Below are 25,204 nucleotides of genomic sequence, written 5' to 3'. Positions count from 1 at the left end.
ACTCATGTGACTTCTCGATAGGCTATTTGGACTTCTCGATACAACTTGATCTGTGACTTGTCGATATCTTGACTTAGAACATTTTTCCTAGAACAACTTTATTCAACTCCAAGCTTTTTGACTTTTTTCTGAGGCATGATTAAAACATGATCTTCTTCCAGAGTTTATTTCTTAGCTTGATATTGTTCATAGAAAAATCCCCCAGTCTAATTATATGATCACTTTTACAGACTCAAGAAATATAACAAAGAATATAGATATAAATTATCAAACAACTAAATCTTAGTGTTGTCAATATGACTTAGTCTTGCTATTGTACAGGCATGTCTTGCACAACAAGATATTTTTTTCCTATTAAATTTATATGCCTTATAATTGAGTAACTATTTTAACATACTCGGGCTAAGCGAGAATCAAACTCGAACGAAAAGAAATAAACCCTTACTCACTTGAACTATCTCATCATACTTTTTATGCAAATGTTAATATATCATCTATCTATTAAATAAACATAGATTTGTAATCGTAGCTGAGCAAATTAATCCACTTTATTCACGTAAATCAACTATTATTTCCTTTTAGTGTAATCTAAATTTAAAATATATTTTATTATATTTGTGAAATGAAGTACTAAACCCATACCCTTCTCTAAATATGTCATTACGAAACTATTGGAACTAACGTCACATTTGATTTTATTTTGTCATTTTTTAACTATATTCACGAGGTGAAAAATTGAATTATGAAATTTATGAAAGTGATTATAAGAATAAGAAAGTTTAGTGGTAGGTGATGGTGACGGGCGGAGGTAGACTGAAAATTATGTTGTATGTAGATTCGAGATAACGCGGTGATTAGAGATGGCGACGGTAATTTGAAATGGTTGTTGATTGATTATAAAGGAAAATGGATAAAGCGATGAAAAGAAGTTTGTTGATGATTTCCCATTTCTACTAACTCAATGAGTTGGGCTATAAGTTGGGTTGGGTTGTAAATTAAATATGTTGATTTCTAGTTTTTATTATAAGTAAGTTTATATTAGATCATGGCCCAATTAATATTACCATCATCCATATTCAAGCACCTTCTCGAATCTTCGATATGGTTCCAAATCCTTCTATATGACTATATATCATCCCCGTACATCACCTATTATTTTTCACTCGATATATTCACACCATCATCGATATTTCTTCTTTTAAACTTCACTCTCAATTTCTCGTAAAATTATGATTCAAATTTTGCATTTACATAGATCGATAGTTTTTCCACCAGTTTTTTATTATACCCCAAAGTATCACCAGTAAAAAGGTATAAAATCAAAACGAAGTGTTATATTATTCTTAATTTTTGCTCGATTTACTTATCTTTGTGTTATCTATGCTTGATTTTCTTTCAACTATACCTGCAAGTTGCTTCCCAAGAAGATTGTATCGAGATGATTTTCTTTCAAATATACCTGCAAGATGCTTCGCAAGAAGATTGTATCGAGATATGCTAGTAAGTTTTTTTTTATAATTAACATACACACACGCATATTTGCATTTGAGAACGCTCGACATCCCGTAAAAGTAGTGAGAACGGTACCAATAGATTATACCGTTAAATTGTTCTTCATATCTGATAACTTTAAGATATACGTAATGTTGTTAATTTCATTTAAATCGATGGATGCATACTTTTTTGATATATTAGTTGGATTGAAATGAAACATGTTCGGATTTTATATCAATGTGAATTTAAAAAGTTTTTGAGCTTTAATTAAAATTTGAGTTTTTTATCTATCCCATCTAAAGTTTTATTATCTAATAATCGCATAGTTCAAATTTGAGTTCTGATTTTTTATTTGTATTAAGATTCGGTTAAATCAAAATCATTTTTAGATTTGTAATTTGAATTAAGATTTATATCAACCATAATCATGTTAAAAGTTCAACCCAAAATTTTGACAATATAAATGTTTATCCGAAAAATGCATAGATACATTATTATTTATATATTTAACGTGCACAGTGATTTTTTATCATAAAAGTCACCGATCTTTCTCCTTATCCAAATTCATGCACATAATATATATCTTTATGCAGAAAATAATGAAGAAAATGCTCCAAAAAAAGATCGAGGCAATTGTATCAAAAGGATGATATTCGTAAGTGTTTTTAGTCTCAAAGAATTGACATACTTCAACTTTTATGTATTATAAAAAAAATTGTTGGCTAATTTGACAAGGTAGAAAAAAATGTTTATAAATTGTGTTATCAAATATAAAACTATTTATTAAGGGTGGAAGCAAATGTGAATCCTGGACAAAATTGTCACTTGTCTAACTAGATTGAATCACATAATATACAATTGATTAATGCATGTAAATATTTATGTTACTATACGAATATGTGATATACGTGGTGTGCAATGTGATTTGTAACTAATCATTCTCTTAGCTTTGTGTTCTTTGACTTTTTACAATCTGGAACTGATATCTTTTATAAACTAGATCTATTCGATGTAATCTTTTCACTATTATATTGAAGTCTGAAATTTGTTCACTTGATCAGAAAAAAGGAGCAAACAAGTTCAATTGTGTACGAAGGTGCCACCTTCAAGCCACAAAAGAAATTTTTACAGAGGTATCACTACTTTTTCATATCACTTCTTCGTGTGTTATGATGATGTAGCAAGTCTTGCACTTGAAATGTTCTAGTTTTTACTGATGAATAAAATTTTGTCTGTTATGATTGGGTTGGGGACCTAGCACTATTGTTGGAAACTCAAAAAGTAACCTGATGAAGAAATCTTAAGTAGATTTTCTCAACATGTATTATTTTTATAAAGTAGTAACTGTGGTTTGGTTGTGAGACAAAGTATAACTATCATGGTATAATTTGATTTCTTTAGATACTCCTTTTTGCTTTCTACTTCTAAACATGATCTTTTTCTATTGATTTTTTATCTGCAAAACTTGGTTTCTTTTTAACATATGTACATAAGTTATACAAGAAAGATTTAAAACATACAGTTTGTGTGTATTGTAATTTCCCCTTCTCAAATACAAGTCAGATGCCTGAACTTCTGAAGAATATAGAACAAATTTTTTATTATTTAACTACACTTGTGTTTTTTATACATGTTTCTGCCATAACGTGTCTAAACTTTACTTGTCATTCTTACCTAGCCCCGAAGTTAAAATTTTGACTGAGCTGAGGAGAAATATTGTGCAGAAGAATGACAGGTAGTACTTGTTAGATTATTTTTATAATCTATATATTATGGGCTTACAAATTAAAATAATTATATTTAATTGTTTATTCTATATTCAGACTAATTAAGTGGTCTAAAATAAAGAGTCCAACGACATCTTATTGGATATGGCCTATGTAATGTGTAACACCCATAGTAAGCCTTATTAAGGTTAATGGGGTCTAATTAGGCTACTATATAAAGAACATAATAGGGTTTTGGTCCCCAAGGCAATTCACAACCTCTACTCCTCCATTCCCATCAGTTTGAGTGAGATACGGCTAGAGGCAAATCAAGTCTGTGGAAGATCAAGTCCCACAATCCGTAATCAAGAAGGAGGATATACGAGTTCCACGATCAAGTCTCTCAAGCGTATTTATATTCAAGAGCTATGAAATCAGGTACGCTTCCGCACTACAGTTTATTGTGTAACCTTGATAATATCGCATAAGATGATCCGAGATTATATATTTAGTTCTAACTGCTAAATATATAATCCCGGATCCTCTTATACGATATTATCAAGGTTACACAATAAACTATAGTGTGGAAGCAGACCTGATTCCATAGCTCTTGAATTTAAATACGCTTGAGAGAATTGATTGTGGAACTCGTATTTCCTCCTTCTTGATTACAGATTGTGGGACTTGATCTTCCACAGACTTGATTCGCCTCTAGCCGTATCTCACTCAAACTGATGGGAATCGAGGAGTAGAGGTTGTGAATTGCCTTGGGGACCAAAACCCTATTATGTTCTTTATATAGTAGCCTAATTAGACCCCATTAACCCTAATAGGGCTTACTATAGGTATTACACATTACATAGCCCATACCCAATAAGATGTCTTTGGACTCTTTATTTTAGACCACTTAATTAGTCCGAATATAGAATAAACAATTAAATATAATTGTTTTAATTTTTAAGCCCATAATATATAGATTATAAAAATAATCTAACAATCTCCCACTTGGGCACAAATTATTTCAAATAACAATTACATTCAATAACCATATGTGCGCACAAATTTGTTTATCCTTTAGAACATCTTCATAAAACAATCTGGTCCATCTCATATATAAATATAGAACCAAAGCGACCTTCATCACATTAGCGTAACTTGATCCTCAATGATTACTACACAAATATATTCAATGACATAGATCAAGTATAGATGTGTAACTGGAAATTACATGCAATGTGATCTCAATTATGCCTATTTCCAATTGATCCTTAAATACCTTAGTGAGATCAAACTTAATTCTTTCAATATTTATGTCAAACCACAACTGAAAGATAACTCATTTAGAGCAATAGAGAGAATAAATAAAATAATAAAAATAACTTCATCCTGCAGAGAACTGAAAATACATAATGTATCATAGTAGTGTCAATAAAAACAAGTATCAAGAAACAAAAAAAAAACTCCCACTAAAACTGAACATCCTCCAACGAGACAACACCCATATGAGCAATATGCCCATGAAAGACCTTAGGTGTCAAAACTTTAGTTAGTGGGTCTGCTAGCATAAAGTTTGTTCCCATGTGTTCAATGGATATTATTTGATTTTTCACTCTCTCTATAACAACTAGATACTTAATATCTATATGTTTTGATGCTTCAGAGCTTCCATTATTGTTCAAAAACTCAGTTGCAGAACGATTATCACAGTATACTTTCAATGGCCTTTCAATTCCATCTACAACCCGCAATCCTGTGACAAAATTCCACAACCATATAGCATGATTGGTTGCCTTATAACAAGCTATAAATTCTGCTTCCATGGTGAATTGAGCTATGAGTGACTGCTTAGAACTTTTCCAAGATATAGCTCCCCCAGCTAACATGAAAACATAACCAGAAGTAGATTTTCTCGTATCGATGCAACCACCAAGATCAAAGTCAGAATACCCAATGACCTCCAAATTTTCCGATCTACGATAAACAAGCATATAATCTTTTGTTCCTTGCAAGTACCTCATAACCCTTTTGACTGCAATCCAATGATCCATTACGGGTTTACTCAAGTATCTGCTTAACATACCCATAATGAACGCCAAATCTGGTCGGGTACAAACTTGAGCGTACATAAGACTCCCAATAGCCGAAGCATATGGAATGTTCTGCATCTTTTTTCTTTCGAGATCATTCTTAGGGAACTGTTTCAGACTAAATTTTTCACCCTTAGCAACAGGAGTACAATAATATGTCATCGACATGCCAATAATATGTCATCGACATAAAGCACCAAAAATATAAATTTACTCCCACTGAACTTGTGATATATGCATTTTTCAACAACATTGGACTCAAAACCGTATGAGACAATAGTCTGATGAAATTTGCGATTCCATAGACGGGAAGCTTGCTTTATACCATAGATGGACTTTTTAAGTTTACAAACCATAGACTTTGAATCACCTATTTCAAAGTTTTCTGGTTGTGTCATGTATATGGTTTTATCAATGTCACCATTGAGAAAAGTTGTTTTAACATCCATCTGGTGTAGCTCTAAATCAAAATGAGTCACAAGTGCCATTATTATTCTAAAAGAATCTTTCGATGATATTGGAGATAAAGTTTCTTTATAGTCAATGACTTCCCTTTGAGAATAACCATTTGCCACTAGACGTGCTTTATATCTCTCGATGTTGCCTTTAGAATCCCTTTTGGTTTTAAATATCCATTTACAACCAATTGGTTTCACACCTTCAGGCAACTCGACAAGATCCCAAACGTCATTGACCTTCATGGATTACATCTCATCATTCATGGCATCAATCCACTTTTCACAATTTGCACTATGTTTGACTTGTTGGAAATTGACAGGGTCATTTTCCATCACCCCTATGTTAAATTCATGCTCTTGAAGAAATACAATATAATCGTCTGGAATTGCATTCCTTCTTTCTCTAGTGGATCGCCTAAGTGGCACTTCTTCTTGAGGTCGTTGAGTTTGCTCTTCTTGAGCATCATTTTGATCCTCAATAGGAGGTGGTATAGGTATATCCATATTGTTGTTTTGAACCATATGAGGCAAAGAAACAGATTCTTCCTCAAAGACAACATCCCTAACTATATCCCTCCCCTCAAACACAACATCCTCAAGAAATCTAGCATTTCCTATTTCGAAAAAGGACTTTGATAAAGGATCATAAAACTTGAAACCCTTTGTCCTTCAGGATACCCAACAAAGTAGCAACTAACAGTTCTTAAGTTCAGCTTATTTTCATGTGGCCTGTAAGGCCTTGCCTCAGTTGGACAACCCCAAATATGTAAATGCTTAATACTGAGTTTCTGCTCAGTCCATAGTTCATAAGTGGTTTTTTCTACTATTTTTCTAGGTACTCTATTTAGTATGTAGGCTGCAGTCTTAAGTGTATCTCCCCAGAGCGATTCTGGTAAAGAAGAATGACTAATCATACTTCTTACCATGTCCTTAAGCGTCCTGTTTCGTCTCTCAGCAACAACATTCATGCGTGGTTGCCCAGGCATTGTGTATTGTGGGACGATTTCGCATTCCTGTAGGAATTTTGCAAAAGGCCCAGGACGTTGTTCACCGGATCCATCGTACCGACCATAGTATTCACCACCATTATCAGATTTGATAGCTTTAATTGTCTTACCAAGATGTTTTTCAACTTCAGCTTTGAAGACCTTAAAAACATCCGGAGATTGTGACTTTTCATGAATTAAGTATAAGTACCCATATCGAGAATAGTCGTCTATGAAAGTGATAAAATAATGTTGGCCATTCCAAGAAGCCGTAGGAAATGGACCACATATATCAGTATGTATCAGCTATAAGACACCAGTACTCCTGTTGGCACTAAACTTCCTTTTGTTTGTCTGTTTTCCCTTAATACACTCAACACATACATTAAGATCTGAATAATCAAGGGAATCAATCATTCCATATGACACAAGCCTCTGTAGTCTCGCTTTGGAGATATGACCTAAATGCTTATGCCACAACATAGCGTAATTCTCATTAGATAATTTTCTTTTCGTACCTCTTGGTGTTATTTGCAAGGTTTCATTAGATGAAGCAATTGTATTCAGCATATATAAATTATCAATCAAAGAACCAGTCGCAACAAGAGAAGAATTAAGAAAAAGACTGAATTTATTATCTCCAAATGAACAAGAGTAACCATATTTATCCAAAACAGAAATAGAAACCAAATTCCGCCTAAAAGACGGTACTAAATAAGTCTCTCTTAATTCAACAAAATGATCAGTTTCAAAAGATAATCTAAAAGTGCCAATAGCTTCAACCGCAACTGCATTTCCATCACCTACATAGATGAATCTTTCAGCATCACTTGGTTTCCGGCTCCAAATGCAACCCTGCATAGAAACACTTGTGTGAGTAGTAGCACCAGAATCTACCCACCAAGTATTACTAGGTACAGAAGTTAAATTAACTTCAGAACAGAAAAAGGTGAAAAGTCTACTTTTCTTTATGCACCATGCGACATACTTGGTACATTCTTTTTTTACGTGCCCAGATTTCTTACAAAAGAAGCATGTAAAAGCTTGATCCTATGTCTTTTATTTCTTAGGTTGTGACTTTCCCACTGCAGTCTTTACTTATCAAGTCGTTTTTTTGATGTTTTACATATCTGTTATAAGGAATCAGCTTCGAGACCTAGTAGCATATATTATTTAATATTGGTTGAAATCGGTCTCTGTTTTTTAAGTTCTAAATATGTACTGCCAGTTCTGTGTATAAGCCTCCACTGAGTTAACATGAACTAAAAATGTAGGCCCACAAGCTTGTGTTTGTTCTATAGTCTCTGGTTAAACAATTACTCATTAAATAAGACTTGAGTATGTACATGTGCGTTGAAGTGCATCCAGTTAACACATTCTTAAAATACACTTGTTAGAACTAAATATATAATCCCGGATCATCTTATGCGATATTATCAAGGTTACACAATAAACTATTGTGCGGAAGCGTACCAGATTCCATAGCTCTTGAATTTAAATACGCTTGAGAGACTTGATCGTGGAACTCGTATATCCTCCTTCTTGATTACGGATTGTGGGACTTGATCTTCCACAGATTTGATTCGCCTCTAGTCATATCACACTCAAACTGATGGAAATGGAGGAGTATAGGTTGTGAATTGCCTTAGGGACCAAAACCCTATTATGTTCTTTATATAGTAGCCTAATTAGACCCCATTAACCCTAATAAGGCTTACTATGGGTATTACACATTACATAGCCCATACCCAATAAGATGCCTTTGGACTCTTTATTTTAGACCACTTAATTAGTCCGAATATAGAATAAACAATTAAATATAATTGTTTTAATTTGTAAGCTCATAATATATAGATTATAAAAATAATCTAACAGTACCCTCAAATTTGCTAGTGTTCAAGTTACAGAGAGTCGCAACATGAATCTTATTAATTGTTTCTTTTGTTTGAATTTTATAGGCCCGTTTGTACAAGGAAGCCCGAAAGCTTTTCTTCTACAGGTTCAATTTCAACTTCAACTTCCCAAAACTCTAAAACATTTCAAAGGAGATGAAAGAGAAGGTCTAGATAATTTAAGTTGCTTATTGGTCTGTATGGTGGGTACATATTCGAGTGTCTAAAGTATTCTTGTAATCTAGCCTTCTTGTAATCTAGCTAATTATAGTCCACCCTGTGTTGTAATCAAGTTCATGTTCATAATATCGGTTGCAACTTGAAAGATCCCTGATCTTAAAGAAATCATATGTTTTTTTAATATTTTAATTTCTTGAAATGCCAATACAATTTTGTTCAAATACACTGTTTGATAAAATTTGTCCATTTATTTTCAGAACTTATAATTTCTGACACCTTGATACAAAACAAAGAAATCTAGGCTAAAACAAATTTTTGGCTTAATGACCTTTGAGGCTAAGGCTTTGTTTGGTTTGGGGGTTATGAAGGGAGAGGTTGGGTTGGGTTGGGTTAGGTTAGCTGGAGATGGGTTACTTAGGTTGGGTTAAACCTCTACCTTGTTTGGATGGAGGGGTTGGTTAATTTTTATATTATTTAACATGTATTTCAAATTTAATACAGAAAATTATTTAAAATCTTAACTTTATTTTTAATTATTTTTAGAAAGTTACTAAATTTTCAAAATTTATTATTAAATTAAAAAATAATATTAATAGAAAATTAATATTTTACTCTTTTAAATCTAATAGGATTTGTTCATAACATTATTTTCATATAAATTTTGTATATTTACTTACAGTGGGGATATAAAAATTTCTTTACTAAACTGAAGAAGTTTTCTTAATATTTGTTTATCACTATTGTTCCAGCTATTTCTATTCGTGTACATGATTCAAATTTTATATTTTATAAAAAGTTCATTTTTTTGCTAAATAATAATATTTTATAGAGTAAACTTCTGACAAATTTAGTAACATACATTATAATTAAAACAACCTACATTGTAACTAAAACTAAACTTCTTACAAAATTTAAAAGGGGCATATCCCAGTCATCCATCGTCAAAGAATGACTTTAATAACATAGAATTTACCAATAAAACAAGTATAAACTGCTTTTTCCTCGGGCAACAATTATGTCCCTGCTCCTCTTAATCTTTTTTCCTTGAAAGCGTTTGTCACACTGGTGTTGTTGTCTTCATCTTTATCAACTAAAACACTAGCTTCTCTTCATCTAATTTAATTTCTAATACAATATGCTGACATGATCAAATGCTTTATATCTTTAGAAGAACAAGATCACGCATGAGATCTCCTGGAAAAAGTACCTGACTACATTATTTTCAACCATAACATACCCATCAGTCCAAAAATGATACTATGTATGTACCACAACATAGATGAGAGTAAGAGCAAATCAATTCGTAAATCTATTTTAACATCAAATTAATTCACAAACCTATTTTATTGTAGATGCTATTATGTAGACGGGTAGAATAGACATAGAGCACATGCTAATACACATACTCTCTCTCATCTCTACTGGATTAGTTGCAGATAATTGTTACTCTTAATTCTTGATGTTTACAATAAAAATGGAGATTACTCCACCAAAAGCGTGTACAATTCCATTCGTACACAGATTTACACAGCATATTTTAAACCATCAGAAATAATGACTATATCCCTGCCAAGTTACATTGTATTTCTACAAATGTCAAGCATTTCTCCCGCTACTTCTCTGATCCAGGTGATTTATTTTTTCACACCTATTTTAACATCAAACATTATGTCCATCCCCAGAGGTTAAAGGTACATCATGAACATCTTTAGATCAGCTAGATGATAATAACAGACTATACATTGACTGCTAATTGTTATGATTTAAAAAGCCCTGCCTCACATTTACGGTTATGTACAAGAGATTCTAAGATTGCTATATTGCTACTCCGTGCTACTTCTGGAAAGTTAAAATTAGTACTTTTGCCATGTTACTTCGCAAGTAGTACTTAAGAACTAGAATAGCTCACAAGCTGATTACTAGTCCAGCTCAAACTCAAACTAGTCAGAGTATCAGAACTCCACACAGGACACAGTCAGCTATAATTACCAATATTAAACAGAATTATGCCTGATGCAAGAAAAAACTAGTAAAACAATCTAACGACAAATCTTCCAAATTATTATATCACGCAACTCGGAAATTCAGACTAGGTTTTATTTTAATGAAACATTATATCAGGTTGTCAAATGTCGAAAGTAAGAAATTATTGGAGTTAAAGGTATTTGCATACTCATCTAAAATCCATTCACAAACTTTACAACTAATCTTTAATTCAATTGACAGCCATCAATGATTCTGCAGATGACAAGATAACAAATAAGCATTGCCGATTGTAACAAGAATACAAGTGATTTGATAGACTGAAAAATACATACATATACAAACACATACATACACAAACAAGAAACAAAGAAGAAAGAGAGAGATAGAGAGAGAGAGATATATATATAGGGGATATATATAGGAGAGAGAGAAAGAGACAGAGAGAGAAAATACCAATGACTCAATGAGATGTTCATGTCGGAGAGAGCGGAGCAGTATTGCGAATGAAATGGAAAAAATGTGAGTGGAAATAACACCCAGTGCACACCCGAAGGGTAGCGGTTGCGGGTTACCTAAGGTTAAAAAAAATTAAAAAAAATAACACCCCAATTAAGGGTGTTGAAAATGTCGGGTTTAGATATAAGAAATGAACTCCTCCGGACCCTTCAATAAACCCCACACAACCCAACCCTCCTAAAAAATAAAATTTCCAAACATGATTGTTTAGAACCCACCCCAATCCAGCCTAGCCCAGCCCATCCCCTTTCAACCCCCAAACCAAACACGCCCCAAAGGGTTGCATCAATATATCAATATATCATTTGTTTCAAAAGTGTTATTTTTTTATTTTTTACCCTTGAAAAATGTATTTTTAAATCTTGGACCGGGAAAAAAATCGAAGAACCGGATAAAAATAGGTATAAACCGGACAGTTCAAGGTTAAAAATATATGTTTTCAGTACTTCAATTTTCAATACTTCAAGGATAAAAAGGAACATTTTTTAATCACATGGGATATATGAGTATATTGATGTAAATGAATCAAGATTTAAAAGATCAATAAGCCCGAATTTTATTATCATGTAATAGATTCAATAATATATATGTGGACACTGGATTTAAATTACTTTGGAATGTAAGTTAAGCATACGCAGCAAATATTAGTCATTTATTTCAAATCATATTTGCAATTATAGATTTATATATATATATAAACGTAAAACTATATAAAACAATATGAAGAAGCTTATAATAAAACTAGCTAATTTATTAGAATGAAATACAGAATCTACTTGGACTAACTGTCCAGCTAACTCAATTTTACATCCATATAAATTAAAGACGAAAGTAGTTATCAATCTTTTTAAGATGAAAAGAGAATACTACATACTTTAATTGCGAGTGAAACTAAGTAGCTAAGTATGGAATAGAATCTAGTTGGGAGAACAATGCTTATGAACGGAAGAAGAAAAGAAGTGATCATGAAAGGCTTCCAATAGTCTTTTATTGAGAATAATAATATTATTTCTAACTTTAATGTAACACAACCTTAAGGGCATATATGTATTTCTACTATAGATCAGTTAGGAGAATAGGCGGCAAAATCAGTTAGCCAGGAGAGAAAGTGGATATGTATATATTTCTCTTTCTTTGTTCATTCTCTGTAAGTTGACATTGTAAAATCTATACATTTTCTCTTTCAATACAAGTCTTCTTCAATTGTATCTTCTCTACATGGTATCAAAGCTAAAGAATGATTCATTCATGGTAATTCTCCATTTGTTCATCAAGATGATTACATCACTATAATCCTCTTGGAACTAATCGCATACATCTTCAAATCTCTCTCTCTCTCTCAAATCTTGCTTGAGTCATAATAAAATCTCTCTCGAGTTACGAATTTCTATTTTGAGTTGTAAATCATATCTTGATGCATCTCAATCAATCATCTTTATTACAAATTTCTTTCTTGTTCTTGAGAAATTCATTCAGCTATTTCATCAAACACTATATCTGCAATGACATCCGAAGCAGATCTTACTACTGGAAATGAATCTAACCATAATGATGTCGAATACAGTGCTATAGACATTAGCTTTCAATTAATATCACTTGATTCGAGCCATCCTCTATACTTACATCCATCTGATCATCCTGGACAAGTTCTTGTCGCTGCTGCACTCACAGGTGAAAATTTCAATGAGTGGAAACGTTCAATGACACTTGCACTCTACGTAAAGAACAAGCTAGGGTTTGTTACTGGTAAATTCAAAGCACCAGGTATCAATTATCCATACTTCAATCACTGGAAGCATTGCAATGATATGATTATCACCTGGTTGTTTAATTCTCTAGCGCCTGGAATTAGGTCTAGTTTAGTCTATGTGACTCTTGCTGAAGATGTACACACGATTTATGCACAATAATGGCCCTAGAATCTTTGAGTTGCAACGAGCTCTATCTGATTTGACTCAAGACACTCAAACTATCTCTGCTTACTATACAAGGTTTAAGGAATTGAATGATGATCTTAACAATGTAGCTCAGGCTCCTAAATGTGTTTGTGTTTGTACCTGCAATGCAAAGGCTCAACTTGAGAAATTTGATGATGTTATGAAAGTTACTCAGTTCTTGATGGGATTAAATGATAGCTACACAAATATTAGGGGTCAACTGCTTATGATGAACCCTATGTCAAAAATTACTCAAGCTCTTGCTCTGTTACAACAAGAAGAGCGACATATAGGTTATACTGCTATGTCTTCTTCTACTGTGGAATTTGTTGTACTAGCAACTCATCAGGCTCAACATAATTCTGGTAATGGCAATAGGTTCTCTAGATTCAAGAAGTCTGATGTAGGTAGTGGAAAATTTCAGGCCAAGAGAGGAAATCTTGAATGTTCTCACTGTCATGGTACTAATCTACTAAAGACAGAGCTCCTGGAAATGCTAAGCCTAATCAGTTTACTAGGAATGTCTCTAATAACTCCAGAATTGTAGCTCAGGTTCATACTGTTGTGGAAGAGACTGATCCTAATCAGTCTAATCAAATTGCACTTCCCCACACACTCTCCTCAACTCGGTATCAACAGCTTATAGCAATGCTAAATCAAGTTCCCTCTGGAATAAATTATGTGGAACCTCCCCAGTCAGGTACATGTACTTGTTCCTACATGTCATCTATATGTTTAGTCAATGGACATACCTCTGATGATTGGATTCTAGACTCTGGTGCTACAGACCATATTACTTGCACCAAAAATAATCTTACTAATATCACTCCTTGTTCAGTCAATATATGTTTACCTAATGGTCAATTTGCATTAGTTAAGCATAAAGGCACAATTCATCTCTCAAGACATCTTATATTATATGATGTTCTACTCATTCCTGAGTTTCATTTTAATCTCATCTATATTGGTAAATTGATCATTACTCTTCATGTTGAAGTTCAATTTTTACCAACACAATGTTTGATACAGGACCCTATGAACAAGAGGGTGATGGGGATTGGTAATCTTCAAGGCAACCTGTACAAACTTGTGCTTTCTGCTTCTGGTTCTCCTTCATCTGTTTCAGCTACTGCTAGTTCTATAGCTCTAAATATTTCTAATGGCCAACTCTGGCATGATATACTAGGTCATACTCCTCTTACTGTAATCAAACATATGAGTATGTTTCCTCTCAAGTTAGTGACACAAGTCTTTTACCTTATGATGTGTGTCATTTTGCCAAACAAGGCAGACTTCCTTTCAATGTAAGCTCATCTAGAGCATCTAAACCATTTGACATCATCCATTGTGATTTGTGGGGTCCATATAAACATAAAACTTATAGTACATGTCATTCTTTTCTTACCATTGTGGATGATTATAGTAGATGCACATGGACTTATCTACTTAGCTCCAAAACTCAAGTCTCTTCCTTATTTGATACATTTTTTGCTTATATTGGAAAGCAATTTAATGCAGCAGTTAAATTGGTCAGATCTGACAATGGCACTGAGTTTCTTAACAAAGAACTCAAGTTAAAATTTCAACAATTTGGCATTATACATCAACTGTCTTGTATTGAGACACCTCAGCAAAATGGTCGGGCTGAAAGAAATATAAACATCTCTTAGCAGTGGCTAGAGCACTTAGGTTTAAAGCTTCACTGTCTATTCATCTGTGGGGAGACTGCTTACTTACAGCTATCTACCTGATAAACAGAACTCCTAGTTCTGTACTTAACAGACTCCATACACTCTTCTTCATAACAAACCACCCTCATACTCTCATTTAAGAATATTTGGCTGTTTATGCTATTGTTCTACTCTCTCTAAGAGACAGGATAAATTTTACCCTAGAGCATCCAAGTGTGTACTTTTAGGTTATCATCATGACACTAAAGGCTACAAAGTAATGAATTTAGAAACCTATCAAATGTTCACTTCCAGAGATGTAGTAATCTATGAAACAACATTTCCTTATGCAGCATCATCTTTACCTTCATCTCAATTATTATTTTCTCCAAGTCCAAGCTTTGTAGATGATCTACAATACTCTTTTTCCCCTACTACTACAGCACTGCCCAATATCTCTCAGAATCATTCATCTTCATCCAATATTTCAGCACCATTATCCCCTATCACTCTTACTCCACATTCATCCTCAGTTCCCTCTTCAACCTCCACTCCAACTTATACAGCCTCAAGGTCTTCATCACCTTATGTTTCCCTTCCAGTTCCACCTCCACCCCCAGCGCCGGTCAAAATTGTCAGACCATCTAGAACCAAAATTGTTCCGACCAAATTTACAGATTTTGTTGGCTTACCTTCCTTTGTTACCAAATCCACAAATTGTGCCACTAAACATCCCATCCAACACACAGACTCTACCTATCATCTCAAATCTCATTATCAGACTTTTGTAGCTAATTCTATTAAGGTCTTTGAACCTAAACATTATAAACAGGCAGTTCAGGATCCTTTATGGTGTCAGGCTATGCAAACAGAGCTGAATGCTTTGGAAGCTAACAATACATGGGAATTCACTGAATTACCAGCTGGAAAGAAACCTGTTGCTTGTAAATGGTTGTATAAAGTAAAATACAAAGCTGATGGTACTCTTGATAGGTACAAAGCTAGACTAGTAGCAAAGGGTTTCACTCAAACCTCTGGGGTTGATTATTTCCAGACTTATGCTCTTGTAGCTAAGATGTCTACAGTCAGGATTTTTTTATCAATTGCTGCTGTTCAGAAATGGGATTTATCTCAACTTGATATTACAAATGATTTTCTTCACGGGGAATTACATGAGGAAATCTATATGCAGATACCTCTTGGTGTTGAGATTCTATCTTCCTTAGATGGCAAAAATTTAGTGTGCAGACTTCTTAAGTCCTTATATGGCCTAAAACAGGCACCAAGAGAGTGGTTTTTAAAGTTTTCTGCAGCTTTACTTCTATTTGGGTTTACTCAGTCTAAATGTGATAGTTTTCTGTTTATTTTAAAGACAGGTCAGTCATTTACAGCTCTTTTAGTGTATGTTGATGATATTATCATCACTGGTTCCTCCTCTACTCACATAGCTAAGGTCAAAGAGTTTCTTAATACTCAGTTTAAAGTCAAAGATTTGGGTCATTTGAATTTCTTTCTAGGCCTTGAGATTGCAAGAAATAACTCTGGTATTGTGATTCATCAAAGGAAGTATGCTTTGACTTTTCTAGAAAATACTGGTTTGCTAGGTTCCAAGCCTAGTAAAGTTACTATCGAAGCTCAGCATCATCTGAGTACTGATACTGGTTTATCCTCTAATAAATGGTACATCTTATAGGCGTCTAGTTGGTCAGCTCATCTATTTGACCATCACTAGGCCTGAGTTATCATACCTAGTTCATATCCTCAGCCAATTTATGGCTCATCCCACTGATCTGCACTGATCTGCTGCTTTAAAATTGGTTAAATATCTGAAGAATGCTCCAGGCCAGGGTCTTTTTTTGTCAGCTCATACATAAAATACATGAAGCATTTTGTACATCAAATGTAGGGCACATTAAAAAATAAATCTATAAATAAACTTACAGATACAGAAGAGCGCTGTAGGGTAAGTACTAGTTCTTCTGGAGTAAGAAAGCTGGACCAGTCATGTGTACCCTTCGGAAGCTGCGCAATGTGTAAAAATAGTAAGCACAACATAACCGTAATTTTCTGCGTTATACTAGTCTTCAAATTTATATCTATGAAATCGCACAAATAGCAACAAAATATCAGGAAACCCATGCGAATAGTATACAAAAAACATCACATATTTACTTATCATATCCGTGAACTACCCCAGTACATGAAATCCAATTAATTTTTCCAGCATAATCTTACAAGCTCCACTCTAAATAACCTTTTCGATATCCAAATCCAAATCTAAAAAATTTCGGATTTAAAAATTAAATCCTATATCACGTCCAAAAAATCGGATTTAATAAATCCAAAATTTCGGATTTTAAATCGGGTATCCGTCGGATCAGATTATTTTATCATCCTACATCTCATTATTTTACAATTATATCCTCTTTGTTGTAGTTGGGGCGAAATGATGGGAGCATAGGGATTAAGATAAGACAAAACTATCTCCGGGGCCGACCTCCAACGAAGCCAGAAAAGTACAGGTAAAAATAATATATTATCGTCTTAATCCCAATTCGTTAGTTTTGATGAGGGGTGTACGCGGTTCGGATTGGATCGGTTTTGGGGTAAAAGTCGAACCAAATCGCGAAAAATGGTTTTAAAAAAATTTCATGGGTGTACGCGGTTCGGATCGGATCGGTTTTGGGGTAAAAGTCGAACCAAATCGCGAAGAGTGGTTTTAAAAAAATTTCATCCGCAACCGCATTTGCGGTTACGGTTAACCGCGTCATTTGCCGTTGCGAATTTGCGGTTGCGAATTTGCGGTTATTGCGGATCGGTTTGCGGTTCAACCACTTATTTTAAAATAATTAATAATTTGCAAAAAAATAAATTTGGAATATTAATAAATTGAAGTTTAAGTTACGTGATAAATTACATTCAAAAATAAAATATAAACTAATGCTCCGTGTGGAGTAAGGATATTAAAAACATACAAAAATGTGGAGGCGAGAGAAAAAAAAAGAAAATGATAAAAAAATTACATGTTAATTATATTTTTCATTTGTTTGATTACATATTTTTTAATTATTGTGAATTTGATGAATGAAGTCTTAATATTAATCTAAAATTAGTTGATAAATGTGTATACTTATTAATTTATATGATATCAACTGTATTTTTGGAAATATATTTTATTATAAATATATGTTGCGAGTTGCGGTTGCGATTTTGCGATTTTTAAAAATTTAAAACTGCGTCCAAACCGCGAATGAGCGGTTTTTAAAATTTAAATCCACAACCAACCCGCGTTTCGCGATTATCCGCAAATGCGGTTCGGTTGCGAGCGGTTGAGCGGTTGGATGCGGTTGAGCGGTTTATTTATACAGCCCTAGTTTTGATATATCATGACATATTAACCAAAGTAAAAATAAATTCGTAATTAGACCCCTGAGTGTGACAGCCTGACAGGGAACCTTTTTGTTTTAGATCGTTATATCCTTTTCTCTCAAAAAATTTCACTCTTTGTTTCTTGTTAAAATTATATTTAATTATTTTCATTAATTTGATCCGGCAATTTTGAATTGAATTAATAGAGGATCAACAATCAAATTTTTAATATTTTAATTAAATGAGGGTTATATTAATTTCTTTGAAGTAGAAGTTAAAATTTCAATATTACAAAATGTAGAAAAACATTTTCCTATATTTAAATTCTAATTTATTTCATTTCCTTGAAATATGTTAAAATATTTAAATATTTGGATACAAAAGGAAAAACTACGGTACATAATGATTAACGGCTTCAGGGACTTGAAAACCAAGCTTTAATTTTTGCAATAAGTCCTAAAAAAATTATTATGTCATTCAGATTATTTGAACTCATTTTAAAAAACATTATTTGAACAATGCATTTAGGTAAATAATGTTTCTACTATACAACCATTGTTTTCTTTTAAAACATACTGGAATATTATAACGTACGTACTTTATATTATTAATTATGTAAAAAGGCACGGTCAAAGACTCAAAATGCCTTTGATTAACACATTTAAAATTCAAAATGCAAGAACCTGGCAGAAAAGAAAAACAAAAAGTAATGTTAAAAATACGCCACTCAATGAGATAATACCCGTGTTCTAAAAATCTCCGATAAATTCCCGATTAAACCGATTAATCTCTGATTAATTTCCTACAAAATATCTGACATAGTCGATTTTTGAAATACGATTAATTCTTACAAATTTTTCTTTATTGGAGTATATATAATTATTTATTAAAATTAAAATACTATATTAATTTAAATATGAATAAGTATAGAAATTATGATATAATAAATATATATTTGTTAATAAATAACTAATATAATTATAATAACATATTAAATATAATTTTGATATTATAATACATCCGATCTTTACTCCGATTAATATTTCCAATTGATCCCCGATTTTTATTTAATCGTAAATTGATAGCTCGACCGATTTTCACTGATTACTAATTTTTACAACACTGAATACATTCAATTGAGATTTATTGTTGATAAAATTTCTATTTATAAGTTTAAAATTTCAAACAAAAGAATCAAAATAATGACCTCCAATGTTTACATCACAAGGGGTCAAGTGGAGAAGACAAATCCAAAAGGTAATATATCTCTGGCACAATTATATTTCACCTACCAGAATTCATATAAAGTTTATATCTACAGAAAATGGTAGTTTGGAGCATCAATGATCAAACTTAGTAACAACCAATGTTGAATAACTCCTACTGAATTTGGCATCACTCATCAGTCCATACTTTTATGATCCTATCTCCATAACTCCTGCATAATTTTATGATCCTATCTCCATAACTCCTGCATAATTTATAAACTGTTTTTCTAACTTGTGCCCGAAGGGCCCTCAATAAGTACTAATTCTTACGAGTTTTGTGTATTTTTATGAGTACTCCAACAACTTTACAATTAAAAATGCACTAAATTAATAAAATTTAGTATTTATTATATGCATCAGAACTATACCATTTTATAAATGGCAAGTGGACCACTAGTCTATCCAGAGTACTACAATATTTGCCAAACACAAACACATTCTTGGTAACAAACACAAGTCCAGTTCAAATGTCTCCAGTCAACTGGAGTTCTCTCTATAATCTCACCATCATTACATTCTTTTTCCTTAATTTCAATCTTTTTCTCACAGCTTCTCAAACAATTACCACAAATCTTGATTACCCATGTAAGCCTCCATACAATTCTTATCCATTTTGTGACATTTCTCTGCCAATCACAACCAGGGCTCAATCTTTAATATCTCACTTAACTCTCCCTGAGAAAATTCAACAGCTTTGTAACAATGCCTCTGCTATTCCAAGACTTGGCATTCCTGCTTATGAATGGTGGTCTGAATCACTTCATGGGATTGCTACTAATGGCCCTGGAATCAGTTTTAATGGCACAGTTAAAACTGCTACAAGTTTCCCTCAGGTTATTGTTACAGCCTCTGCTTTTAACAGGACTTTATGGTATGCGATCGCGGCGGCTATTGGTGTGGAAGCTAGAGCAATGTACAATGTAGGTCAAGCTGGATTGACTTTTTGGGCACCTAATGTTAACATTTTTAGGGACCCTAGATGGGGAAGAGGCCAGGAGACTCCTGGTGAGGATCCGATGGTTGCGTCTGCTTTTGCTGTTGAGTTTGTGAGAGGCTTTCAGAGGGAGAACTCGAATGTCGGTGGGAATGTGAAGAGAATTGTTGGCAAGAGAAGTTTGAGTGATGGTGATGATGATGGGAATTCTGGTTTGATGTTGTCTGCTTGTTGCAAACATTTGATTTCTTATGATCTGGAGCTGTGGCACAATTTTACTAGATATAATTTTAATGCTCTGGTAAGATTTTTCTTCGCGATCTTTTAAATATGTTTATTGATCATTTTAGTTTATTTGTTGTGCTTGCGAATTTGCAATATTTAAATTCTTTGTAGTAGAGGCATGATGATTTAGAGAATTCTTTCTGGTATCCTTACTTGTTAGTAGAGAACAAAGGAAAAATGAGTTCAAAATTTAGCAACAATAAAAAAGAGTTCGAATGGTGCAGATGAATTGAAGTCCAGATTAGTATACTTACCGGTTTTACTGGCATTTTCCTCAATAATACTTTGTCAATGGGTTGACAGACGATGAAGTAGTGTAGATAAGATTATAATGATTGTCCAAGTCTGTTGAGTCATAAATATAAAGATCATTTTGTCATGTTTTTGGATTTGAATAGCGCAATTTCTGCTTTGTAGAGGTTTTGCAACAAAATCTAATTTGAATGATCTCACTTACGGTACTTTGTAGATGATTTGTTGTGCTTGCGAATTTGAATTTCAAATTCGTTGTAGTAGAGGCATGACGATTTAGAGAATTCCCTATCTAGTATTCTTATTTTGTTAGTAGAGAACAAAGGAAAAATGAATTTAAATGGTGCAGATGAATAAAAGTCCAGTTTACAAATGGAATGAACTAGGACTTTGAGGCCAAATCTTACAGATACATTGCCTCTGACTATGGGTTTTCCTCGATACTACTTTGTCTACGGGTTGACAGATGACGGAGTACTGTAGATCAGTACAATGTTGATTATGAAGGATTGTCCAGTTTTGTTGAGTCATAAATATAACACTCATATTGTCATGTTTACGGATTTGAATAGAGCAATTTCTGCTTTGTAGAGTTTTTGCACCAAAATCTAAATTGAATGATCTCACTCACGATATGACGAGTACACCAATAATCTAGCCTAGGCTCGAATTTAGAGATTTAAACATCTGATCACTAATCTCTGTACAAAATTATTACACTTTTATTTAAGTTTGGACTCAGAACCAGTTATTTATTATATGTAACGAAACACAATAAACTGCATTAGCACAAGTATTCTAGACAGAAAATTATAATCTTGTTTCAACTGGGAACAGATTGACATTTTAGCAGAAAATGCCCCTGTATATTTTTAGGTCACAGAGCAAGATATGCAGGACACATATCAACCACCATTTCGGAGCTGCATCCAACAAGGGAAAGCAAGCTGCTTAATGTGTTCATACAATGAAGTAAATGGGATACCTGCATGTGCGGATAGGGAATTATTGCAAAAGGCTCGAAAGGATTGGGGTTTCCAAGGGTGATATATTCCCACTAATTTATCCACAAGTGTTAGAGATACAATTTTTCGAACTGAACTGATATGAACACTGACAATATTATTATCCACAAAATTGCTGAACTACAGATACATTGCCTCTGACTGTGATGCCGTGGCCACAATATATGAATATCAAAATTACACAAAAAGTCCTGAGGATGCAGTTGCCATTGCTCTTAAATCAGGTCTTAGTTTTAATCTTTTTTCTGTATTAATTGTTCGAAGAATAACCCCTGTTGCCTTTTAATATCTACTTTATGAGTTGTTGACAGGAACGGATATTAATTGTGGGACATATATGCTACTAAACACCAAATCTGCCGTGGCTCAAGGAAAGGTGCAAGAGAAGGACATAGATAAGGCTCTGCTTAATTTGTTTCTGGTTCAACTCCGACTTGGACTTTTTGATGGAGATCCTAGTAAAGGGCCTTATGGAAACTTAGGACCAAAAGATGTCTGCACTGCAGAACACAAGACATTGGCACTAGAAGCAGCAAGGCAAGGCATTGTGCTTCTAAAGAACAGAAACAAGTTCTTACCTTTAAAGAAGAATAGTGTTTCTTCAATAGCTGTTATTGGTCCACTGGCAAATGATACAAGTAAAATGGGTGGTGGTTATACAGGTACAAGCTTTAACTTGTGGATTTAGTTTATCTCGCTATTCAACTGCATCTAATTTGGCACTTTCGGGAAATAATATGTTCCCACTCAAAGCACCTAAAGTTATTTATTAGTGTTTATACTTCTCTAGCCTTAATCAATATGTTCTGTGTAATAAGCACGTTCTTCTTTCGATCTTCATTTTTCTATTTTTATACATAAATCTCTGAGTTTTATGCAGTATATTCCAGTTGATTACATATATAGATGTGATTAATAATTTTGGTCAATCTTAAAAACCTAAAATTGTTCCAGTACATGTCTACATCATATTTGAATATCTGTTATAACATTTCTGTCTTTTCTCACTTCATTTAGGAATTCCTTGTAGCCCAAAAAGCGTTTTTGAGGGTCTCCAGGCCTATGTAAAGAATGTAAATTATGCACCAGGATGCCTAGCAGTGCCTTGCGAGTCCACCTCTGGGTTCAATGAAGCTATTTCTATTGCTAAAGATGCAGACATTGTTGTCATAGTTGCGGGTTTGGATTTGTCTCAAGAAACTGAAGATCATGACAGATATAGTCTTCTGTTACCAGGTTTTCAAAGCAAGCTCATTACCACTATTGCAGCTATAAGTAAAAAGCCACTGGTCTTAGTTATAACCGGTGGTGGCCCTATTGACCTCTCCATGGCTGACAGAGACGAAAGAATTGCAAGCATTCTGTGGATTGGTTACCCAGGAGAAGCTGGTGGCAATGCGCTTGCAGAAATCATTTTCGGAGATTATAATCCAGGTATGTCGATAAATAATTTAAATCAAAATTACCATAGCAATCTAACTTCTAGTTGATTTTTCTCTTTTATAATTAAAAACAGGAGGACGACTTCCCTTGACTTGGTATCCAGAGGCATTTACAAGTGTACCAATGAATGATATGAACATGAGAGCTGATCCCTCACGTGGTTATCCTGGAAGAACTTATCGATTTTACACCGGCGATGTAGTCTATGGATTTGGATATGGCCTTAGCTTCACAGATTACACTTACAAGCTGCTCAATGCACCAAAGCAACTAACAATGTCTGGATCTATCAACCCAGAAGCCAAGAAGAAAATACAATTGCAAAGTGGAGAAGGATATCAGCTGGACTATATTCATGTTGATAAGGTTGAGTCCTGTAATTCATTGAGATTCGATTTGCAAGTCTCTATAACGAATGAAGGAGATATGGATGGAAGTCATGTCGTCATGATATATTCTAGCGTTTCAAGCAAACATGCAGGTGCTCCAAGGAAACAACTAATTGGATTTGATCGTGTACAAACTACATCATACAGAAGTACTGAATCTAGTTTTGTAGTAGATCCTTGTAATCATTTCAGCTTTGCAGATGAGCATGGGAAAAGAATATTGCCTCTGGGCGATCATACCTTATTATTGGAAGATCTAAAGCACACTGTTTCAATACAAATACAATGAACAAATTGAGTTTGAATATTTGTAAGGTATCTCAGTTACTGACAATAAAGAATGTGTGCCATTTATAGAGGTGTAAAATCATGAGCTTGATGAAAATTAAATGTTTTCGCATAAGCAGCATTTTTATTCTTAGCTCTCTTTCTACATGATTCTGTTGTTACTTGTGCAAATTTTTTTATCAAGCAAGAAACTTATTTGCCTCTAAAATTTGGATTGAAAGAGACAGAGCCATCGTATAACCATCAGCCCATGTATTTCATAACCGTACTTTCTTACCCAGGTACCGAAAATAATTCTTTTTATCTTTGGACCGATTGATATAGTTCAGTACTTTAGAGGGAAAAAATGATTTTGAATCAAATGGATTCATTGAACTTAAGACGTAAAAAGTCATTAAGCCTTCATTATACATGGGGGTAAGGCAAAGATCACACAGCTAGAGATGCACAAAAATTGGATAGGGCCGGATTCGAGCCGGACTTTACAAAATCCCGACTATTTGAAATGGGGTCCGGCTGAGCCTATTTTTTTAAATCAGGCTGGGCCGGGAATTCGTTCAAAATAACTAGGACTGTTTAGGCTCCCGAATCGTGCCAGGCCGGTCCACCGGATTTTTTAAAAATAATTTTATTCGAAATTATATTCAATTATAAAATAAATTTGGATTAGATATTATTTTTTAATATTTTATTCAAATATTTATTAAAATCAAAATAAAACTCAGGCTTTTAACCGGCCCGACGCCGAACTTTTATCCGAATCGGGCTTAAATCCGGGCTTTTACCAGATCGGACCAGATTTTTACAAAAAATATGTGTCTCGTTAAGGCCCGCGGGCCTGATCAAACCTGGCCGAGCTTTTTTCAGATTAAATTTTTACCGAATTTTTTCCGGATCGAATCGGACGGGTTTTTCGAATTCAATTTTTTTGTGCATCTCTAAACACACCTCATGACTAAACAGTCCGAATATTTCCGAGAGGCTAGACCTCAATCTACTTTCTTTTCTGTAAGTGTCATGTCTCAACCCTCCATCTCTC

The 25,204-nt window shown here is 33.7% G+C and overlaps 2 protein-coding genes and 1 long non-coding RNA gene across 4 annotated transcripts; all 3 read left to right on the top strand.

The window, feature by feature from the left end:
* The first annotated feature begins 1,183 nt into the window (after positions 1–1,183).
* LOC141661795 (uncharacterized) lies at positions 1,184–9,000 on the top strand. 2 transcript variants are annotated; one of them, XR_012550138.1, is made up of 5 exons: positions 1,184–1,311; positions 1,428–1,500; positions 2,088–2,149; positions 2,556–2,627; positions 8,690–9,000. It is a non-coding gene; the product is annotated as an uncharacterized LOC141661795 (long non-coding RNA). The 2 variants fall into 2 exon arrangements; XR_012550137.1 differs by lacking the exon at positions 1,184–1,311 and having other exon boundaries at positions 1,325–1,500.
* Positions 9,001–12,807: 3,807 nt separating this feature from the next.
* LOC141659809 (uncharacterized) lies at positions 12,808–14,550 on the top strand. The gene is made up of 3 exons (XM_074466735.1): positions 12,808–13,191; positions 13,304–13,607; positions 13,721–14,550. Exons 1-3 carry the CDS (start codon positions 12,808–12,810, stop codon positions 14,548–14,550), a joined length of 1,518 nt encoding a protein of 505 aa, XP_074322836.1.
* A 5,404-nt stretch (positions 14,551–19,954) lies between these two features.
* LOC141723400 (putative beta-D-xylosidase 6) lies at positions 19,955–24,283 on the top strand. Its single transcript, XM_074525188.1, has 6 exons — positions 19,955–20,784; positions 21,897–22,063; positions 22,172–22,269; positions 22,357–22,707; positions 23,063–23,479; positions 23,562–24,283. The coding sequence occupies exons 1-6, from the start codon at positions 20,017–20,019 to the stop codon at positions 24,164–24,166; spliced, it is 2,406 nt and encodes an 801-aa protein (XP_074381289.1). The 5' UTR covers positions 19,955–20,016; the 3' UTR covers positions 24,167–24,283.
* Positions 24,284–25,204: the final 921 nt, after the last annotated feature.

The sequence above is a fragment of the Apium graveolens genome, chromosome 5 (genome assembly GCF_009905375.1).
Source record: "Apium graveolens cultivar Ventura chromosome 5, ASM990537v1, whole genome shotgun sequence".
In the NCBI taxonomy this organism is placed as follows: domain Eukaryota; kingdom Viridiplantae; phylum Streptophyta; class Magnoliopsida; order Apiales; family Apiaceae; genus Apium; species Apium graveolens.
The sequence above is the reverse complement of the archived record's forward strand: the minus strand, read 5'-3'. Positions and strand labels throughout refer to the sequence as shown.